We start from the raw sequence: 22,873 nt of genomic DNA, 5'->3' as shown, positions 1-22,873 counted from the left end.
CGGATTCGTCTGCAGAAATCTCCAGGGACTTTAAAGCCCTGTGTAACCCTTCCAATGCTGGTCTAGTAAAAAAAAAAAATGCTGGTTGCATATAATATACTGTAAATAATGTTTTAGAGCAAAGTTGAAATGCAGGGTTATATTCCGCTTTAAGGGGTTGTATTCTGACTCTGAATAATGCACAGCAGCAAAATCAGTGTAATTTAAAATCTGGTTTATTCAGCTCCCAGCAAAAGCAAATAATGATAATTTCAGCACTCTTGTGTTATCAGGAGTGTTTGTTCAATCAAATAAAAGTGTTTGGGCTTTTATTTACTCTTCAAGAAAGCCATGGCTGCATATAACTGCAGATCTTGCCTCATTTGTATAGATAAAGCACCTGGTTTATTAACCCTTACATTGGAAAATAAAAAAGTGAACACAAAGCAAGTTCTAACGAGGCTCAGTACTATATGTACCCATATTTATCTCATCATGTCACTTCAGTTCAGGGACTTTCACACTTTATACACCAATGCACTGAGTAGCATGAAAAATATCCTCAGCATTCTGTGTAAATATAAGAAAAAAAGAAGAAGAAAAAAAAGTGCATCAGAACATTTGTAGCCAATACATTTCCCACACTCAACACAAGTGTCTGATAAGCTGTGACTTATGCCAAAAACATTTCCCACACTCAGCAGACGAATAGGACTTCTCACCAGTGAGATCTCTCATGCTTGACAAGGTTTGATTTAAGACCAAAACATTTTCCACACCCAGCACATGAATAGGGCTTCTCACCAGTGTGAGATATCACATGTTTGACAAGGCTTTCTTTTTGTCCAAAACATTTCCCACACTCAGCACATGAATAGGGCTTCTCACCAGTGTGAGATCTCTCATGCCTGACAACACTTGATTTCTCAGTAAAACATTTCCCACACTCAGCACATGAATAGGGCTTCGCAACAGTATGAGACCTCTCATGTGTGACAAGATTTAATTTACTCACAAAACATTTCCCACACTCAGCACATGAATAGGGCTTCTCAACAGTGTGAGATCTCTCATGTGCAACAAGATTTGATTTATAAGCAAAACATTTCCCACACTCAGCACATGAATAGGGCTTCTCACCAGTGTGAGTCCTCTCATGTGTGAAAAGAGAGGATTTCTTAGTAAAACATTTCCCACACTCAGCACATGAATGGGACTTCTCTCCATTACAATATCTCTCATGTCTGACAAGGTGCGATTTCGTAACAAAACATTTCCCACACTTAGTACATGAATAGGGCTTCTCACTAGTGTGAGATCTCTCATGACTGACCAGACTTGATTTACGACCAAAACATTTCCCACACTCAGCACATGAATAGGGCTTCCAACCAGTGTGAGATCTCTCATGTCTGTCAAGACTTGATTTATGACCAAAACATTTCCCACACTCAGCACATGAATAGGACTTCCCATCAGTGTGAGATCTCTCATGTCTGTCAAGACTTGATTTATGACCAAAACATTTCCCACACTCAGCACATGAATAGGGCTTCTCACCAGTGTGAGATCTCTCATGTGCGACAAGATGTGATTTCCAACCAAAACATTTCCCACATTCAGCACATGAATAGGGCTTCTCACCAGTATGAGATCTCTCATGTGTGAGAAGATGTGATTTCCAACCAAAACATTTCCCACACTCAGCACATGAATAGGGCTTCTCACCAGTGTGAGATCTCTCATGATTGACAAGACGTGATTTCCATACAAAACATTTCCCACACGTGGAACAGGAATAAGACCCTCCAGCAGGGGGAGAGCTGTGCTGGGTATGAGGCCCCTCAGGGTTAGACAGGTGAGGGCAGTCTGGGGGAATATTTGACATAACCAGGACATCTGCAGGAGACTCTTGTCCAGTGACATCATCATCCGTTGTACAGTCTTTGGATACAGAGAGACGAGTCTCTGAGAGGTTCCTGATGTCGGGACTCCGCCCTGCAAATAGAGAAACATCATCACTTCCTGTTAGAGAATTCTGAGGGGAGGAACAATTATCATTAGGGGTGAAAGGAAAGAGGATGGTCGGCACTGCTGTACAACTTCCTTTATTTGGCAATGTGCAGACAAGTAGGCTGTGTGTTACATCATCACCTCACAGTCCATAAGAAGAGACTAAACACGTACTGGTGCGGGGGTGGATAATGGTGGGTGCTGGTTGCTGGGAGCCTGACGGCAGTTTCACACACAAGCGCTTCTTCAGAGGCTATGACAAGGGGGCGGGGCTATATCTGCTCTAGTTGGAGAAAGTGCTTTACTGTAATAGTAACCTGCAATCCAAGATTACAGTGTGGGGAGGTCAGGGAGAGCGAGGCCAAACAACACGGCCGCTATTCCTAATGGAATTACAAGTCCTGCTGCAGCAGCTAATTATACAAGCCACTAACATAATATCCCATGATGAATATAGGTCAGGCCATGCAGAGCAGAGAATCTGGCTGACCTCGTCCTCATATACAACAAGGACTGCCTGATTAGGGGAAGCTGGGGTTAGGAAGGCTTAACAGTTAACTTAATATTTCCTCTGTGCACGCTACATGTGCTAGTGGCAGCATAGTATGCGTAACTTAGCAACGGCCACTGCCTTGATTTGCCGCACCACAGCAATGTATTGCTCCCATGATCCTTCACTAAAGCGGCCACTAAGTAGCGTGCACAGAGGAAATACTAAGTCATGTGACGTAGCGTGCACAGAGGAAATAAGTAGCGCTGCTCTATTAGCACTGTAGTTTAGTCACGCTATTTTGCAGCTCTATAGTTAGTGAATCAACCCCATTGTATTTTATAGCATGTAAATAGTAACTGTTTGTGATGCGAAGATTGTTTTACTGAATTTCTACCATTTAAATCTGAAAGCATTACTTGTTTTAAGATGGCCGCTAGCTGATGACTCATTGTTCTCATTGTGCCACATGGCAGCTCCTTGTTTAAAAACCAGTTTAAACCTAGTTGGGGCAGCTTATCAAAGTGTAGTGCCCATGTGGAAAATAAAGTACAACTCATCCCTCCCTCTAGCCAATCACAAAGCAGGTAAGGGGTGGGATTTCAGGATGTTTTAAGAGGCTAGCTGCATTGCTCTCTGTCTCTTTCTGCTGCATGGCCATGCCATGAGGACAATGGGCTCTATCTGGGACTGCTCATTGAAGGACAATGGATTGCTGCTGGAGTACCAGACAATGCTGACTGAAGGACAATGGACACGATGGAACCATATCTCCAGGACTCAAGCCTTAAGCCCTGTCTACACGGGGAGCTGTGGAGGCGATCCGGCGGCTCGATTAGCATCCCCGCGCGTACCCGCTCGCCCGCACGTGCGTTGGATTGGATTCCCCGCTCGGCCCCGCCGGCGCCGTTTATCTTCCGCTCGATTCCCTGCTATTGTCCCCTCGCGGGGAACGAGCAGGGAATTGGCGGTAGCAAGATCCGACCTGTCGGATCTTATCAATCGAGCCGCATCAGCAGCTCAATTGATAACTCACATCGCCTCCACATCTCCCCGTGTAGACGGGGCTTTAAAGGGGAACTGAAGAGAGAGGTATATGGAGGCTGTCATGTTTATTTCCTTTTAGACAATACCAGTTGCCTGGCAGCCCTGCTGATCCTCTGCCTCTAATACTATTAGCCATAGCCCCTGAACAAGCATGCAGCAGATCAGGTGTTTCAGTGGTTCAGACTTATAAGTCTAATCTGACAAGACTAGCTGCATGCTTGTTTCTGGTTTTAATCAGATACTACTGCAGAGAAATAGACCAGCAGGGCTGCCAGGCAACTGGTATTGATTAAAAGATAATAAACAGGACAGCCTCCATATACCTCTCTCTTCAGTTCCCCTTTAAGGCAGCCATACACTGGTCGATTTGCCATCATATTCGAACAACAGATAGATCCCTCTCTGATCGAATCTGATCAGATAGGGATCGTATGGCTGCCTTTACTGCAAACAGATTGTGAATCAATTTCAGCCTGAAACCGTTCAAAATCTGTGGGAGTGGTGCTGCCCCCCCCCTCTCCCCCGCATAAATTACCTGCTCCGGCCGGCGCGACTCCCCCCGGTCTCCTGTCTTCTTCTCCGCTCTGGTCTGGTCTCCGGGTCCGGCAGGCTTCACTTCTTCCTGTCTGGGGTAAGTTTAAACAGTAGAGCGTCCTCTACTGTTTAAACTTCCTGCCGGGACAGGAAGAAGTGAAGACCTGTAGACCAGCACGGAGAAGAAGACAGCGGAGACCTGGGGAGTCGCGCCGGCAGAGAAGGTAATGTATGGCAGCTGCAGTTCTATTGTGTCGGTCGTCGGGCACTCGAACGCCGCTAGCGACACGCTCCCTATCCGCGGACGATCGACGGTAATTTCCCGCACGGATCGATCGACGGGACTGATCTATTTCGGGACGAAATAGATCGAAGATTAGTGTGAACGATGTGACAGCAGATTCGATCCCAGTGATCGAATCTGCTGTCGATCGGCGGGGAAACGGCCTAGTGTATAGCCAGCTTTACTGTGTGAGATTATATATAATATATATATATATATAGTTTGTGTGTTATTGTCTTTTACTCTTTTGTAAATATTCTGTTACTCATCTTTGTTTACCTGATTAAAATCACTTTACTGTGATTTTACTCTTTCAAAACTGCTGGTTTCCTCAAACTCATTGCTGGCATAAGAAAAAGTGAAATATTGCAGTCCCTTCAGGAGGGATAGCAATACACTGTTAAATTGATGTGAGAGAGGAGAGAGTCAGGAATAGATACGGCACCTATTCTGCTGAACTTCTGAGACACAATCTCCTCCCCAGTTCTCCTTGAATGTCACTGTTGCCCATCCTCTAATGGCCAATCTCCCTGCTTCTTTTACATTAAAATAAAGGTTACTTTTTAATAACTTTTAAGCCTTCCTAACCCCAGCTTCCCCTAATAGCTAACAGCGCTATAGCCAGTGAATCAACCCCAATGGCCACAACTCTTAAGGTCATTCTGGTGATAATAAGGCAAGTGGAAACATCACCAACACATCAATCTGTATTTTACGTGTTAATTCACTAAAGAAGCATGTCTTATTAACATGTAGTGATAAGCTTTCACAGTGAGAGTGCTGTCTTATCACTCCAGTCCTGAAGTTTTCACCTTTGCAGTTATTCTTACATGCAGTAGATAGGGAGGGGAGGAGCACACACAGGAAAGATGTAGCTCCATCTCCTGCTGACAGGACGATAACAGCAAGGCTGGGTAGGGAAGGAGAGAGAGAGGCTGTGCTAGAGGTGTGTGTGTGTGTGTGTGTGTGTGTGTGTGTGTGTGTGTGTGTGTGTGTGTGTGGTGTGTGTGGTGTGTGTGGTGTGTGTGGTGTGTGTGGTGTGTGTGTGGTGTGTGTGTGGTGTGTGTGTGTGTGTGTGGTGTGTGTGTGTGTACTGTGTGTGTGTGTGTGTGTGTGTGTGTGTGTGTGTGTGTGTGTGTGTGTGTGTGTGTGTGTGTGTGTGTGTGTGTGTGTGTGTGTGTGTGTGTGTGTGTGTGTGTGTGTGTGTGTTTATCTATATATGCTTGGTGTCTCTCTCTCCCTCCCTCTCTGTCTATGATGCTGAGCATGTTTACCCAGCTTCCTTGGTCACCATGGCGAGAATTGGAACCTGTCCTGTTAAACCTCTGTATGGTCTTGGCCACCGTGCTGCAGCTCAGTGTCAGAGTGTTGGCAATATTCTTATAGCCTATCTTTATGTGGAGCAACATTACTTTTTTTAAGCTCCTCAGAGAGTTCTCTGCCATGAGGAGCCATGCTGAGCTTCCAGTGACCAGTATGAGGGAGTGTGAGAGCGATAACACCAAATGTACCACACCTGCTCCCCATTCACACCTGAGACCTTGTAACACTAACCAGTCACATGACCTCAGGGAGGGAAAGGGCCGGAACCAATTCCCTTCCTCTTCTAAGTTCTCTCCTAGGACATCATTTTTCATGTTCTGTTTAAAATAACTTCTCAACACTCTGCTAATGAAAAAGAACTATAAAATAGAGTTTTTTGTTGCTTGCTGGTGGATTAAAAGGCCATTTATTGATAAGATATGAAAATATCACCAAGGAGAAAACTTAGGAAATAAGTGAATTGGATTGGGCCCTGAAATGTCTAATAGAGTAGAGTTTTGACATTTGTCACTTAGGGGTGTCCTCACTTTTGTTGCCAGCGGTTTAGACATTAATGGCTGTGTGTTGAGTTACGTTGGTGGGGCAGCAAATTTACACCGTTATACAAGCTGTACACTGACTGCTTTACATTGTATCAAAGGGGCAGATTCATGAAACTGTGGTAATATTACCGCACATACTGAGAGGAAGATGATCTATACTGTGCCCAGCAGGGACATATTTGTTACTCAGTTTAGTAAGGCTATTGAATATCTAATGTTTATCACTCACCAATTCTCATCTCTGCAACAATGTCTAACTCCTTAGATGTCCTCATCATGTCACCCTCCTCCATAGACGGCTGATCACTCCTCACATATGTCTCTTCTTCTTCCTCTTTATGTGTCCCCATCATGTCACTCTCCTCCATAGACTGCTGATCACTCCTCACATACGCCTCTTCTTCTGCCTCTTTACTTGTCCCCATCATGTCACTCTCCTCCATAGACTGCTGATCACTCCTCACATACGTCTCTTCTTCTTCCTCTTTCTTTATCCTCATCACGTCCCCCTGCTCCATAGACTGCTGATCACTTCTCACATACATCTCTTCTTCTTTCTCTTTACTTGTTCCCATCATGTCTCCCTCCTCCATAGACTGCTGATCACTCCTCACATACATCTCTTCTTCTTCCTCTTTAACCACAGCACTTACATGTATCAGTTCTCCACCCTAATCACACAAATTAAGAAGCAATTAATTATTTGAATACAGATAACAGCAGAGACAACAGGAAACAATATCACACTGTTTGACGTCTCTAATAACACTCAGTTCCACCTACCTGATAATAGTGGGGGGTGGGGAGATCTTCCTGTAGACAACCCTGGGAATAAAGAGGACCTATACATCTCTCTGGTGGGTTTCTGTTACTGGATACATCTGTAGGAAACACACAAACTGACTGAATACATTGTCTCTATGTGTTTATCAGATGATGGCGGATCTAGGTGGACAATCCTGGGTATAAAGAGGACCTGTACATCTCTCTGGTGGGTTTCTGTTACAGGATACATCTGTAGGAAACACACACACTGACTGAATACATTGTCTATGTGTTTATCAGATGATGGGGGATCTAGGTGGACAATCCTGGGAATAAAGAGGACCTGTACATCTTTTCAGTGGTTTCTGTTACTGGATACATCTGTAGGAAACACACACACACACACACACACACACACACACACACACACACACACACACACACACACACACACACACACACACACACACACACACACTGAATACATTGTCTCTGTGTGTTTATCAGATGATGGGGGGTCTAGGTGGACAATCCTGGGAATAAAGAGGACCTGTACATCTCCCTGGTGGGTTTCTGTTACTGGATACATCTGTAGGAAACACACACACAGACTGAATACATTGTCTCTATGTGATTATCAGATGATGGGGGATCTAGGTGGACAATCCTGGGAATAAAGAGGACCTGTACATCTCTCTGGTGGGTTTCTGTTACTGGATACATCTGTAGGAAACACACACACTGACTGAATACATTGTCTCTATGTGATTATCAGATGATGGGGGATCTAGGTGGACAATCCTGGGAATAAAGAGGACCTGTACATCTCTCTGGTGGGTTTCTGTTACTGGATACATCTGTAGGAAACACACACACTGACTGAATACATTGTCTCTATGTGATTATCAGATGATGGGGGGTCTAGGTGGACAATCCTGGGAATAAAGAGGACCTGTACATCTCTCTGGTGGGTTTCTGTTACTGGATACATCTGTAGGAAACACACACACTGACTGAATACATTGTCTCTATGTGTTTATCAGATGATGGGGGATCTAGGTGGACAATCCTGGGAATAAAGAGGACCTGTACATCTCCCTGGTGGGTTTCTGTTACTGGATACATCTGTAGGAAACACACACACTGACTGAATACATTGTCTCTATGTGTTTATCAGATGATGAAACATTCAAAATACCTTATAGTTTTGAGAAAATCAATTTTAAAATTTTAGTTTCAAAAGAAACTATTTGTAGAAATAGAAATAAGCTAAAACACCTGCAAACCCACGCAGGGATCAGAACAATAAATTATATTTAAAAAAAAATCAGTCTCTAATGAGACATAAAGAAAGGGAACATTTTCAACAGAGAAAATCAATGCAGTCTGCTCACGCATCATATAAGATCTAAGATGTGATTCAAACATAAATGACGTACCAAAAGGCTTCAGAATCTATGGAGGTAACATGATAAACCTGCATTGTCTAGCCAAGCGATCCATGGGGACCAGCTGTTACAGAAGCCCAGCATATTAGCTGTAACCTCAGCTGTTATATGGGCAGCCAACATCATCTCAGAAACAGGGGTATAGACCTCGCTAACAGGGAGGATTGGGGTAAGCCAGTTCCTTGCTAGAACCCTTCTGGCAGTACAGTCTTTGTGTTGGATGTGCTTGTGAGCTGGGAATTTAGGCCTGTGTGGTTTATCACCTAAAATGGAAAATATTCGGGCTAAAGGGAATTTGGTGACCCAACACGCATTTCCAAATGTGCTTCCAATACCGTTGAGCCCCAGGACAGGCCCACCATTTATGCCACAGTGTGCCGACCTCTCCACAATTACAAAAGCAAAGGGGGGGGGGGGGGGGGGGGGAACCTAGATGGGTCCATCTTATTAAGCCTATCGGGGGTATAGTAAGCCCGATACAACTTTATGGAACACTCAAGTGTGGAATAATACATACTATGTTTAAAGTCTCGCAACAATGCCCCTATCTCACTGATAACCAGAGTTAGTACCTGCTAACGCTGCTCTGAACAATCCTTCAGGGCAAGGTGAGACGTCGCTCCTCCCAGACGCAGGAACAGACAGCACTTCCCCTATAAAAAAGTCATATGTTCAGTACACCCTCAGTGCGTTAAGCCAAGTACCTAATAGGTGAACAACCTTTAACGCACACATGTGCTCCTATACCACAAAGACAATTAACACCCGGGTGGGATCGTTGCCCTGAAGGATTGTTCAAAACAGTGTTAGCAGGTACTAACTCTGTTTTTTCCCACAATCCTTCAGGGCAAGGTGAGACGATTCGCAAGTAATACAACCTCAGGGTGGGACCACCGCTAGAAGAACTTTTCTTCCAAACGCTTGGTCATTAGCCGACATTGTGTCAATTCGATAATGCCGAATAAATGTTGAAAAGCTTGACCACGTAGCTGCCTTACAGATTTGCTCAGGTGATGCTCCCGTGCAATTAGCCCATGACGTTGCCATAGCCCTCGTTGAATGTGCTGTGAATGATGCTGGCACTTCTACCTGCATGGTTTTGTATGCCTCAATAATAGCTAACTTAATCCAGCTAGCAATAATGGATTTTGAAGCCCTTTGACCTACAGTCTTTCCTGAATGCAAAATAAACAAAGAATCTGCCTTTCTGATGTTCTGCTTAAATATTCCAGCACACACCTCCTAACATCTAGCATGTGAAACATCCTTTCCTTTCCACAACTAGGATTCACAGAAAAAGTAGGGAGTACAATATCTTGAGATCTATGGAATCTAGAGATTACCTTAGGACAGAAATCAGGATCAGTCTGCAGAACGATCCTGTCATCAAAGTCCTGAAAATATGGACTTTTCATGGATAATGCCTGAATCTCACTGACTCTCCTAGCTGTGGTCACAGCTACCAGAAATACTGTCTTTAAGAGAACCCGAGGTGGGTTTGAAGAATATTATCTGCATACAGAGGCTGGATCTGCCTATACAGCCCAGCCTCTGTTGCTATCCCAAACCCCCCTAAGGTCCCCCTGCACTCTGCAATCCCTCATAAATCACAGCCACGGTGCTGACAAACAGCTTGTCAGAGCTGGCTGTGTTTATCTCTATAGTGTCAGTCTGCTGCTCTCCCCTCCTCCTGCAGAACTCCAGTCCCCGCCTGCATCCCTTCCCTCCCTGCTGATTGGAGGGAAGGGACAGGGCCAGGGACCGGAGCTATGCAGGAGGCGGGGGAGCAGCTGAGACTGACACTACAGATGTAAACACAGCCTCACAGCATGGCTGTGATTTATGAGGGATTGCAGAGTGCAGGGGGACCTTAGTGGGGTTTGGGATAGCAACAGAGGCTGGGCTGTATAGGCAGATCCAGCCTCTGTATGCAGATAACATTCTTTAAACACACCTCGGGTTCTCTTTAAGGGCTAACAACTTTAAGGAACACTCCTTTAAGGGTTCAAAAGCACCCTTGCATAATCCCCTTAGAACTATAGATAAATCCCAAGGAAAAACGTAAGGTTTAAATACCGGGGACTTTCTAGAAATCGCCTTTAAAAATCTTATAATCAAAGGTGCTGAAGAAAGAGGAATCCCAGAAAAAGCCGAAAGGGCTGAAATCTGTACTTTTAAAGTACTCATTGAAATCTTTTTATCCCAACCGTCCTGGAGAAAATCCAACACTGCTGGAACAGAAAGGCTATCAAATTTACACTCCTTCAACCAGGAATGGAAAGTTTTCCAATACTTTAAGTACATTTTTCTAGTTACCTCCTTTCGACTAGAAATCAAAGTACAGGCTGCCTTATCAGATACTCCCATTTTCTTCAGCAACATCAATTCAGGATCCAGACCGCTAAACTCATAATTTCTGGATGAGGATTCCATAAACTTCCCTGCTGTAGCCAGTCTGGCCTGTTTGGCAGTCTCCAAGGGTCCCCCACTGACAAAGACCTGATCATTGCAAACCAACGCCTTCTTGGCCAAAAAGGAGCAATCATTATCATTGGAGACCAGCAGTCTCTCCATTTGCTTAGAACCTCTGGAATTAATTTCAGGGGTGGAAATGCATATAGGAGGTGGAAAATTCCACTTTTGACTGAACTAATCCACTCCTAGGCAATTGTCCCTCAGATTCAGGGAGAAAAACTGTTGTACCTAAGAATTCTCCTCTGCTGCAAACAGGTCTATTGATGGAATTCCCCATCTTTTGTTATCTCTAAGAACAATTCCCTGTTCAATGACCATTCTGCCGACAGAATCTCGTTTCTGCTCAACTTGTTCGCATCTATGTTTAGCATTCCCCTGATGCTGGATACACACGTTGCGTTTCCGCGTCAATGCGGCGTTCGATTCGCGTCGATTCGATTATTTCCAACATGTCCAATTCGCAGGTCGATGGATCATTAGGTCGATTTGCCATACTTTACATGGCATTCGACCTAAAAATAATCGAAATGCGCTCGGAAATAATCGAATCGACGCGAATCGAACGCCGCATCGAACGCGGAAACGCAACGTGTGTATCCAGCATGAGATGGATTGCTCTTAATGATAATATATGGCTTTCTGCCCATAAAAAAATTATTTCCGCTTCCTCCTGTAACAACAGGGATCTCGTGCCACCTTGTTTGTTTAAGAAGGCCACCGTCGTCACATTGTCTGACTGTATCAAGACATGAGAGTGATTTACAATCGGCTGTGCCTCCATCAATGCCAGATGGACCGCCTTCAACTCTCTCCAATTGGATGACCTTTGGGATTCTACTTTCGTCCATTTTCCTTGGAAAGCCCTGTGACCTATATGGGCTCCCCATCCCCACGAACTTGCGTCCGTGGTTAGAATAAAGTCTGTTGGATTTTTCCACAGATTGCCCTTCCCAAGGTTTGACTCCATCAACCACCATTGAAGGGACGACACAACAATTCCTGGAATAGAAGACTATCTACCTTGAAATCTTGAGTCTGAGGACTTCCGTCCCAATTTTCCAGAAATAATCTCTGCAGACTCCTTATGTGTCACTGCCACAATTGTTGAAGACATATGTCCCAACAGCCGAGAAATCATTCTCAAGGTTGGTCTGGTCTCTGTTTGTAACGACTGAACAGCTAGTCTTAGCTTTTCTGTGGGACATTTTTTGATTGCTTGAGTCTATTATTATTCCCCAAAAGACCACTCTTTGACTTGGAACAAGTGAGGATTTTTCCATATTGATAATCCATCCAAGAGATTGAAGATGGCTGGACACCACCTCTAAATGACCTTTTAGTCCCTGAACTGAACTACCCAAGACTAATAGATCGTCTAGATAAGGTATTACTAGAATCGATCTTTCTCTTAATGGAATTAATGCTTCTCCCAGAATTTGTGAATATTCTTGGGCCTCGATTCATAAAGCATTACCTCATGCGGTAATGCTGAAAACAGCAGACTTTACCGACCACTTAGCAAAACGTCAATTCATAAAGGCTGTTACCGCATGAAAAGCTGACATTACCGACCAGGGAGCTAAATTACCGACTTGGCTGCAGTTACCGACAACACATGTCAGTAAATTGTCAGCAAATGTCAATTCATAAAGCCTTGAACATGCGGTAAGCCTGGCGGTAGTCACCGACACCTCTAGTGAGGTCTTAACAAGTTACCGACAGCTCTGACAGCTCTGATTAATGCAAAGTGCAGAGATCCGAAAGTCTGTTTGATTCATCTGTGGAGAGAGCCGGAGAGCAGTCTGTGTGAATCATTTCAGCAGGCAGGGAAAGACTGTGTGACTCATCTGTCTGAGTCATCAGTGGGAGAGCCAGAGAGAGCCCTCTGTGTGATTCATTTCTGCAGGGCAAAGAGAGAATCGGGACACTGCTCTACTCTACCGCTCAATGGGCTGCGGTAATTTACCGACCTCCAAGGGCAGCTGGGGAAATCTTTATGAATTAGCACACAGACCGGGAAAATACCGAGTGCGGTATTTTCCCGACAAGATTTTTGTTATCGCACTGCTGTTTATGAATCGAGGCCTTGGAGTCAAAGTTATTCCAAATGGGAGGCAAACAACCTGAAAGTGCATTACAATTCCGTCTACCTTCACAGCAAATCTGAGAAACTCCTGTGATTTTACATGAATCGGAACATGCCAATAGGTGTCTCTTAGATCCACAGATGCCATGAATGCTTCTGAAAACAAAAGAAAACTGATTCCATTCGAAATTTTTTCTTTTTCATGAATGGATTTAAGGATTTCAGTTTAAGAATTAACCTGTATTTTCCTGACGGTTTCTTTACCACAAATATCGTGGAATAAAACCCTCTTTTTTGTTGTTTTACTGGTACTCTGCAGATTACTTTTTGAACCAACATATACTGCAATATTCCCAGGATTTCTGGAATGAAAGTAATATCCCTTGATGGTTTTGAGACCACATACCTGGACGGAGGGGGACTGGCAAATTCTATTTGATAACCAAACCGAATTAGCTGTCGAATGAACAGACTTTTTGACATTCGAGCCCAACTGAGAGCAAAGTATCTCAACCTTCCCCCCACCGCCAGGAATGCGTCATTGTGACTTAGATTGGGTTTCTTGAGGTTTTGCTCTTAAACCCGTCTTAGCTGATTTGTCAAAAGACCACCTTTTTCTTTTCTGATCTCTCGACTGACCCTTTTGGTCAGTTCTGGTTTTACGAAAAAATCTTTTGTTAGCCACCACTTTTTGTTTCTTAGGAAAAGTTTTTGTGAAGAAACGCGGAAAAGCCGCCGCAAGTGCTCAGAGTGAGGCGGCTGTTTCCACGTCCAACATGCCGACACAACGCGGAGAAACCGCCGCATGCCACATGAGCAGAGCGGTGGAATCCGCGTTGGATGCGGCGGATTGTACGCGTGGCAATGGTATTGACATTGTCGTGGGACGCGGGGAAGCCGCCGCTTGCTTGGAGAGTGGTGCGGCGGCCTCCGCGCCCGAATCTGCGGATACTTTGCAAGACATGTCTGGTGTGGCTGGGACTACTAGTCCACACAGGTTCCGAAGGACGTGCGCGCGCTGAGAGGCAGAGCTTATATGACAGCCAGAGAAAAGTCAGCTGACCAAGCTGGTCAGCTGACATTTTCACCATCTTCCATTGGTCCAGCACTTAGGGGTGGCGCTGGAGAGCGCTTGATTATATATACTGGGTGCTGGTCATTTCTCTGGTGTCTGGCGTTGCGATCACTACGTGGTAGCATTGAGACCTTGTCAGTATCTGTGTTCTAGCATAGTTTCCAAAGGTGTTGATGATCACGGAGCTCACACCTTAGCGTTAGGAATATTGAATTGTATTATTTGTTATGACCTTCTGCTTGCCTGACTATTCCTCTGAACTCTGATTCTGTACTCTGCTATTTCTGATATCCTGTTGCCAATCTCTGCTCGTTCCTGGACTCTGTATCTGCCTCCTGATTCTGTACCTCGTTATTCTGATTCTCCGTTGCCAAACCCTGCCTGTTTGTTGGATTACGTATCTGTCTTCCGAATCTGTACTTATCTGTCTGTGTGTTAACGACCTGGCTTGCCCGACCTCGAGAACTAGCCTTACTGTTAGAGGCAGTTCCCAGATCTGTTAGTGACACCCTCTCATTGGTGTCACTCACGCTCTGTCCTTCCCACGTTCTGCTTAGCTCCTCCCCCGGGAGAGTCTAGGCTTACGGAAGGAGCATACTTCTGTGCAGTACTCCTTACTGCTGCTGTACCTACCCCTAAGGTACAGTCCTATAGTGTTACTGTCACACCAAACACTTCTATCTCAGGTGTCCAGAGGTTAGTAGATATAGCCGATTATCGGTGATACTGCAGATCACCAATAATCGGGTATATTCTGTATTCTCGGTGATACTGCAGTTCACCGGTAATCAGACCCTCTCTGTGTTACACCGATCGTTACAGTTTTCTTTTTATTAGAAGTCCTCTATAAAGCCAAATCAAGTTCTGGCCCAAACAGAAGATCCCCTGTAAAAGGTACCCCACATAATCTATTCTTAGATGATAAATTACCATCCCACGTTTTTAGCCATAGAGCCCTACGGCAAACATTGACAAGAGCTGTGGATCTGGCTGTAAATCTGACCAATTCTGCCGAAGCATCTGCTATATAAGCTGCTGCCTTCAGCAAAATAGTAATTGAATTCAGCAATTGTTCTACCGATGCACCTGCCAAAATACTGGACTTTAGCTGGTTAATCCATAATTCCAAAGTTCTTGCAACACATGTAGAAGCTACCGCCGGTCTAAATGAAGTGACGCTAGCTTCCCAAGTTCTCTTGAGATAAGCGTCAATCTTCTTATCTATAGGGTCCTTCAAATCCCCCAAATCCTCAAAAGCCAAATCTCCCCGTTTTGTAACCTGAGAAAACGGGAAATCTAATTTAGGACTCTTATCCCAAAGCATGGAATCCTCAGCCGAAAAGGGAAATCTCCTTTTCATCGCTTTGGATAATAAAAAAGTCTTTTTTCTGGCTCAGCCCATTCCTTTAGAATCGTCTGTTTAATAGCCTTATGCACTGGAAAGACAGAGCACTGACGAAGGAAGCCGTTTAGCTTTCGAAACGCGTAAGCAATTGGTTCCAGGAGAGTGACGTCACCACCTATCAGAATCTGGGGGCAGGAATTCCTTTCTCCCTCGTGGAACGCAGAAACTTGTGTTGCAGGACCAGGTCAACTGACCCAGCGCAACTAAACAGACACTCACCAGAGCGCACAGACTCTCCAGCTAAGCTGCCGTCCGGAGCCAGCTGGATAGAGCAGTCCTGGGTTATCCACGCAGAACTGGTCTTCCTACTACGGACTTTGATGTTTAACCCCCTGAGGGAAGCTGCACTGCACTTTACACCCACGGAGGTGGTAAGACTACAGCTTATAGTGATATGAACTACTGCTGGAAATCCTATTGTCTAGTGTAAATACGGAAGTGGCAAGTTTAACAGCTATTCACAGCCTATCACTGTTGCTGGCATATACAGGATACCATTAAGGTGCTTTTCCAAAAAAAAAAAACTATCACTAAGGAACTCATTATAAACATCACTGTGATCCTTGCTTTTGAATAATGACCAGCAACATTGCTATCTGTCTCTTAGGGCAAAGGTGACAGATAATCCACAGCAGACGTTTGGAGAGCAGTGGAAGCTTAGTAAATAACATTCATAAACCTGCTCCAGTGTGACTGTGTGTATGATTGCTGGGTTGAAACCGGATCCTGTACTCCATTCTATTGTGCACTGTACACATATTGTTTACTTGTTTTATATATGTGTTTCTACATTGAAGGATTAAATTAATTGCTACATATGATGATTTGGTCTCACTAGTCCATGAGCGCACCCTATTGCATTTTTGTATAATTTCACTCTTTGGTGGTTAGGGATACCACCTTTTTTAGGGTAGCAGCAGAACTACTGTTCAAATACAAATCAATACCTTTGAGCACAGGAACTACAACTCTATTGTTAATTTGGAAAGCATACTGGGATAGTTTCATTAATAAAGGTCAGAGGGGTTACTCGCCAGATTAATAATCGGATACTTCATGAATCTAATTTGGTAGGTTAAGCTGAGAGAGGCAGCTAAATCTTTTCCTTTCAGCGTTGCCATGGCTGTCAGCATAACCTCTGATTTGTCTTAACTGAGGCGGAATCAGGAGAAGGCCGAGAGGAGTCTCAACAAGTCGGGTATAGCTGTATGGGGACTTAGGATAATAAAATGTCATCCATAAAAAGACTAGTTTTATAAACTTTGAGATTTTAAGGCTGCTTACACACCAAGACGTTACAGGCGCACGTTAGTGCGCCTGTAACGCTCCCCCAACGCACAGCAATGTAACACAAGTGGGCTGTTCACACAGCCCACGTTGCGTTACATGTAACGCTGCACGTTCGGTGCAAAGTGCAGCATGCTACGGCGTTGGAGCGGCTATAGCCGCGTTAGACTGTTTGCACATGCGCAGTGGGGGGCGGAGAGGAGGCGGGGAGAGCCAGCTACAGTAGCCGCGCACATGGCTACTTAATATTCACTGCACTGGCGGTAGCTGATTGGCCGGCGGGACCACGTGATGCGGAGTGTCTCGCTCCGCATCACGTGGTCCCGCTGGCCAATCAGCGCCACTCTGGGAGACATTATAGGAATCGAGCCGCCGAACGCGGCTCACTCTACCGTCGGCTTTTGCAGCACCATACGTTGTGTTAGGTGCACGTTATGCGACCTTAACGTGGCACCTAACACAACGTCTTGGTGTGCAAGAAGCCAAAAAGATTGAGTGCAGAGGGTAGGAAATGTTTCCCTGCCCGCAAACTTAAAGAGACACTGAAGCGAGAATAAATCTCGCTTCAGTGCTTATATTCAGCAGGGGCATGTGTGCCCCTGCTAAAACGCCGCTATCCCGCGGCTAAACGGGGGTCCCTTCACCCCCAAACCCACCCCTGCAAAATCAACGACCAATTTGGTCGTAGATTTTGCTGCTCTTCAGGCAGGGCTAACGGCTGCAGCCCTGCCTCTCAGCGCCATCAATCAGCGGCGCATCGCCGCCTCTCCCCGCCCCTCTCAGTGAAGGAAGACTGAGAGGGGCGGGGGAGAGGCGGAGATACGCGCTGACAGACACGAGTGAGGCAGGGCTGCGGCGGTTAGCCCTGCCTCTATGCGGAAGAGGGGATGCGCAGCACGGAGGGGGATTTGGGGGTGAAGGGACCCCCTTTTAGCGGCGCGATAGCGGCGGTTTAGCAGGGGCACGCATGCCCCTGCTATCTATGAGGTCTGAAGCGAGATTCATTCTCGCTTCAGACTCTTTTTAAGTAGTTAATATCAAAGCCCCCTTACATGTTAGAAATGTCAAATTTGCAGGGTATGTGAGGGAGGACAGTGGGTACAAGAGGGAAAAAATTCAAAGTCTTTTGCGATCTTGCAATCTTCTTTACATTGAATGAAGATCTCCGCGCAGCCACCACTGTCACATATCACCGCTTCTGCCGCCAGCTCTCAGCTATACTAAGTATAGCTGAGAGCGCATCCTAATAGGACACTTTACTGCCAGCTCCTGCTGTACTCCCTACCACGCACACCTGTCACCCCCACCCATGCTGACACCTAGTTCATCCATGGGTGATAGTTGTGAGCAGGTGGAGAGGACAGCGGATGCCGGCAGCAAAGCGTCAGCATAGGACGCGCTCTCAGCTATACTCTGTATAGCTGAGAGCAAAGCATCTTTATATTGGTTCCTTAACAGACCCATGGGGATCAGGAGGATTCCTATTGGTCTGTTAAAGAACCAATGGGGAGCCTTGGAGGAAAATATAAAGATGCTTTGCTCTCAGTATAACAGAGCTGGCGGCGGGAGCGGTGGTGGTTGAGCAGAGATCGATGTAACAGAATATTGCAAAATAGAGGATATTGGCGTGGGATCATTTCTGAGGAAATCAGCGTAGGAACTTTTTTAAAAGGAACAGTTAAGTATTTCTGGTTAATTAAGAACATTAAAGGACTCTTTATGACAGTATTTTACTCAAACCTTTGTGGAAATTGGTAAGGGGGATGGGCATCTGGGGGTCCCCTTGGCTTGTCCACCTCCCTCCCCCCCAAGCCCCCACATACCATAGACAATGCGGGCTGGTATAGCTCAGGGTGTGAAGCCCCACGCGGCCGGGGAATCTGCATACTGGCTATCCCAACCTGCATGAGGCTCAGGAGGGGGGACCCACGTCATTTTTTTTTTAATTTCCCACACAAAACATTAAAAAAAATATATTTATATACATGTTATTACATTATCTCTCATTTTAGCGCAGTGACTTTGCTATAGGTTGCTATTTTTTCAATTAAACTTTAAAATCGATTTTCTCAAAAACTATAAGTTATTTTTGAAAAAATGTTTCCTCCTGTACCCGCTGTCCTCCCACACATAGCCTGCAAATTCTAGCATGTAAGGGGGCTTTGCTACTAACCGCTTAAGTCAGCAGCCAGTGTCTTCAATGTAAAAATGCAAACGTTTTTTGTTTTCTTAAAAATGTGTGTTAAATGCGAACGTCAAACAGCCGATGATTGTCAGGAACTGTTCAGGCCATTTCTACTGGTCGGGACATCAGAAAAAGATACAACAGCAGGAGACATTTACAGATGCTTCCCCGTATCCCTATAGACATGCAGATCTATATACTGGTACACAGAAGAGGCCCTTTAGTGGCATGCATACACATCTAAAGGGATGCAGGAAGCCCTTTACTCTCTAGTAAGCTGTCACACAGGAATGGGTTATGCAGACACTTGTAGGAGAGAACCTCAGCTTGCTGCAGAGACCTCCTCCACAGCTGGGAGACTTCTGCATCACCAAGCAGGTCTTACTGAACTGAAGCAACATTTCTCAGTAAATTACCTATTACCACATGTGTGACAAACTTAGTGAACTTGGGAAAAAAAGTCTACAATACAGAATGCTGTATTTTCCCAACCTCTTTTTTTTCCAAACAGCCCTTACTGAATTGAGGTCATTGTCGGTTTGTGTTTATCAGATGAGGGGGAACTAGGAGGACCCCAAGCGCTGCTTTCTCCATTACATGAAATAAAAAAAATATCTTCTTACCAGGTGATGTGAGGGTCGGCTGATTCTCCATCATGGTGTCCTTGTAGAGGTCCTGGTGTCCTTCTATATACTGCCACTCCTCCATGGAGAAATAGACGGTGACATCCTGACATCTCATAGGAACCTGACACACACAATGATACAGTCACCGCCCAGACACATATCTTGCTGTTACTGGATGACGTCCCATAATTCCCAGCACCGCTCACCTCTCCTGTCAGCAGCTCCATCATCTTCCTGGTGATTTCCAGAATCTTCTGCTTGTTGTGTCCCTCAGATATCAGGGAGTGAGGTGGGGGCACCGTGATGGTCACATGATCAACAGACTTCACTGGAGGAAATCTCTGTATGGAAAGAGCAACATTAATGTCACATGCTCTCCCAGAATCCCCCTCACCTCTCTGTTCAGGTTTGTTTTATTAATAGAGATAAGAGTTATATCATGTGACCTCCCAGAATCCTCCTCACCTCTCCAGTCAGCAGACAGATGATCTCCAGGGTGAGGTTGAATATCCTCTCGGTCATGTGACTCTGGTCCTCCTCCATCCTCAGTGATGTGGTCATGTGATCTGTAAAGGATGCTGCTCCCTTTGGATAGATAATAAGGGAAGGATAATCTAGGTTATACGACTGTCAGTGGTGAAACTACCAATACAGGACCCCCCTCCCCCCAGCACTCCCCATTGCTGTCACTTGTGGGTGGTGGGGCCATGCAGAGTATTGCAGGAAAGCATAATAAGCTGGTTTATAGCTACCTGTGCGCTACACTCACAGCGTGCTGCAGTCCTGTCCTCCCTCTGCCTCCTCTCCAGCTGGCCTTCTCTCCTCACATCCCCCTCCCACTGTTACCATTCCTGTGATGTTACAGCAGTGCTTGTAGTGGTACATGGATAAGGATATGAGGAGAGGCAGAGACTGAGGCTAATGGGAGCAGAGGACTGGAGCACACTGTGACAGCCAGCTAAAAACCAATGTAATCCTTCCTTTTACTACTCTGCATGGAGGTGGGGGAATGGAGCAATACTGCAGTGTGGGCATGGCTATACTGGGGAAGAAATGACATTACTGGGGTGGGGGACATTACATACTGGAGGATAATGGCAATGCTGGGGTACACAGGGGGGGGGCATGGCTATACTGGGGAAGCAATGGCATTACTGGGGTGGGGGACATTACATACTGGAGGATAATGGTAATGCTGGGGGCACAGGCGCACATGGCTATATTGAGGGAGAAATTGCATTACTGGGGTGGGAACATTACATACTGGAGGATAATGGCAATGCTGGGGACAAAGGGGGACATGGCTATACTGGGGGAGAAATGACATTACTGGGGTGGGGGACATTACATACTGGAGGATAATGGCAATGCTGGGGGACACAAGGGGACATGGCTATACTGGTGGAGAAATGGCATTACTAGGGTGGATGACATTACATACTGTAGGATAATGGCAATGCTGGGGGACACAGGGGGACATGGCTATACTGGGGGAGAAATGGCATTACTGGGGTGGGGGACATTACATACAGGAGGATAATGACAATGCTGGGGGACACATGGGGGACATTGCTATACTGGGAAATAAATGGCATTACTGGGGTGGGGGACATTACATACTGGAGGATAATGGCAATGCTGGGGGACACAGGGGGACATGACTATACTGGGGGAGAAATGGCATTACTGGGGTGGGGGACATTACATACAGGAGGATAATGACAATGCTGGGGGACACATGGGGGACATTGCTATACTGGGAAATAAATGGCATTACTGGGGTGGGGGGACATTACATACTGGAGGATAATGGCAATGCTGGGGGACACAGGGGGACATGGCTATACTGGGGGAGAAATGGCATTACTGGGGTGGGGGACATTACATACTGGAGGATAATGGCAATGCTGGGGGACACAGGGGGGACATGGCTATACTGGTGGAGAAATGGCATTACTAGGGTGGATGACATTACATACTGTAGGATAATGGCAATGCTGGGGGACACAGGGGGACATGGCTATACTGGGGGAGAAATGGCATTACTGGGGAGGGGGACATTACATACTGGGGGATAATGGCAATGCTGGGGACACAAGGGGACATGGCTATACTAGGGAAGAAATGGCATTACTGGGGTGGGGGACATTACATACTGGAGGATAATGGCAATGCTGGGGACAAGGGGGGACATGGCTATACTGGGGAAGAAATGGCATTACTGGGGTGGGGGACATTACATACTGGAGGATAATGGCAATGCTGGGGACACAGGGGGACATGGCTATACTGGGAAAGAAATGACATTACTGGGGTGGGGGACATTACATACTGGAGGATAATGGCAATGCTGGGGACACAAGGGGACATGGCTATACTGGGGAAGAAATGGCATTACTGGGGTGGGGGACATTACATACTGGAGGATAATGGCAATGCTGGGGACAAGGGGGGACATGGCTATACTGGGGAAGAAATGGCATTACTGGGGTGGGGGACATTACATACTGGAGGATAATGGCAATGCTGGGGACACAGGGGGACATGGCTATACTGGGAAAGAAATGACATTACTGGGGTGGGGGACATTACATACTGGAGGATAATGGCAATGCTGGGGGACATGGCTATACTGGGGAAGAAATGACATTACTGGGGAGAGGGACATTACATACTAGAGGATAATGGCAATGCTGGGGGACACAGGGGGGACATGGCTATACTGGGAAGAAATGGCATTACTGGGGAGGGGGACATTACATACTGGAGGATAATGGCAATGCTGGGGGACATGGGGGGGGGGGCATGACTATACTGGGGGAGAAATGGCATTATTGGGTTGAGGAACTGATATATTTGTCCAAATGCTCAACCGCAGCATAAATTGAAAACACTAGGGAGTTGACCAGTCAGCACCCGGGCCCGGAAAAGTGCAGAGAAACATACAAAAAATCAAAAACAACCGAGTCTTGATCTGGATTTAACTCTCCTGGCGGTAACCCCGAGCTGAGCTCTGGGTAAGCCGCTGCGGAGGATATCTCAGCCCCTGGTGGGGTGGTTCGGCCCATTTAAAGTGCTGTACGCACAGCTAGCACTTTGCTAGCCGCACGTACAGCTTGATCACCGCCGCTGCGCAGCGATCGCCCTGCGCTGCCCGGACCAATGACTTCCAGGCAGCGCTAAGGGCTGGATCGGAGGCGTCTGACGTCAGCTGACGTCCATGACATCATTCCGATCGTCGCCATGGCCACAGGAAAAGCCAAACAGGGGAACACGTTATATACACTTTCCCCTGTTTGCTATTGATGCC

At 45.9% G+C, this 22,873-nt stretch overlaps 1 protein-coding gene across 2 annotated transcripts; it reads right to left on the bottom strand.

Annotated features, from left to right (window-relative positions):
• Positions 1-218: 218 nt before the first annotated feature.
• LOC137535475 (zinc finger protein 300-like) lies at positions 219-19,679 on the bottom strand. 2 transcript variants are annotated; one of them, XM_068257306.1, is made up of 5 exons: positions 19,561-19,679; positions 8,997-9,077; positions 6,995-7,092; positions 6,441-6,882; positions 219-1,977 (listed from the first exon to the last, which is right to left on the bottom strand). In XM_068257306.1, the coding sequence occupies exons 1-5, from the start codon at positions 19,676-19,678 to the stop codon at positions 698-700; spliced, it is 2,019 nt and encodes a 672-aa protein (XP_068113407.1). In that variant the 5' UTR covers position 19,679; the 3' UTR covers positions 219-697. The 2 variants fall into 2 exon arrangements, with proteins under 2 accessions (XP_068113407.1, XP_068113408.1); XM_068257307.1 differs by lacking the exon at positions 8,997-9,077.
• Between the last annotated feature and the right edge of the window lie 3,194 nt (positions 19,680-22,873).

This window comes from Hyperolius riggenbachi, chromosome 10 (genome assembly GCF_040937935.1).
Source record: "Hyperolius riggenbachi isolate aHypRig1 chromosome 10, aHypRig1.pri, whole genome shotgun sequence".
Taxonomy (NCBI): Eukaryota; Metazoa; Chordata; class Amphibia; order Anura; family Hyperoliidae; genus Hyperolius; species Hyperolius riggenbachi.
The sequence above is the reverse complement of the archived record's forward strand: the minus strand, read 5'-3'. Positions and strand labels throughout refer to the sequence as shown.

Coding starts and splice junctions, on each gene's coding strand:
- LOC137535475 (XM_068257306.1), bottom strand. CDS start 19,678: ATGAGATGTCAGGATGTCACCGTCTATTTCTCCATGGAGGAGTGGCAG. Junction 7,093..8,996: donor GTTCAGAGCAGCGTTAGCAG/GTACTAACTCTG, acceptor TGTTTCCTACAG/ATGTATCCAGTAACAGAAAC. Junction 1,978..6,440: donor TGTTGCAGAGATGAGAATTG/GTGAGTGATAAA, acceptor CTCTATTTGCAG/GGCGGAGTCCCGACATCAGG.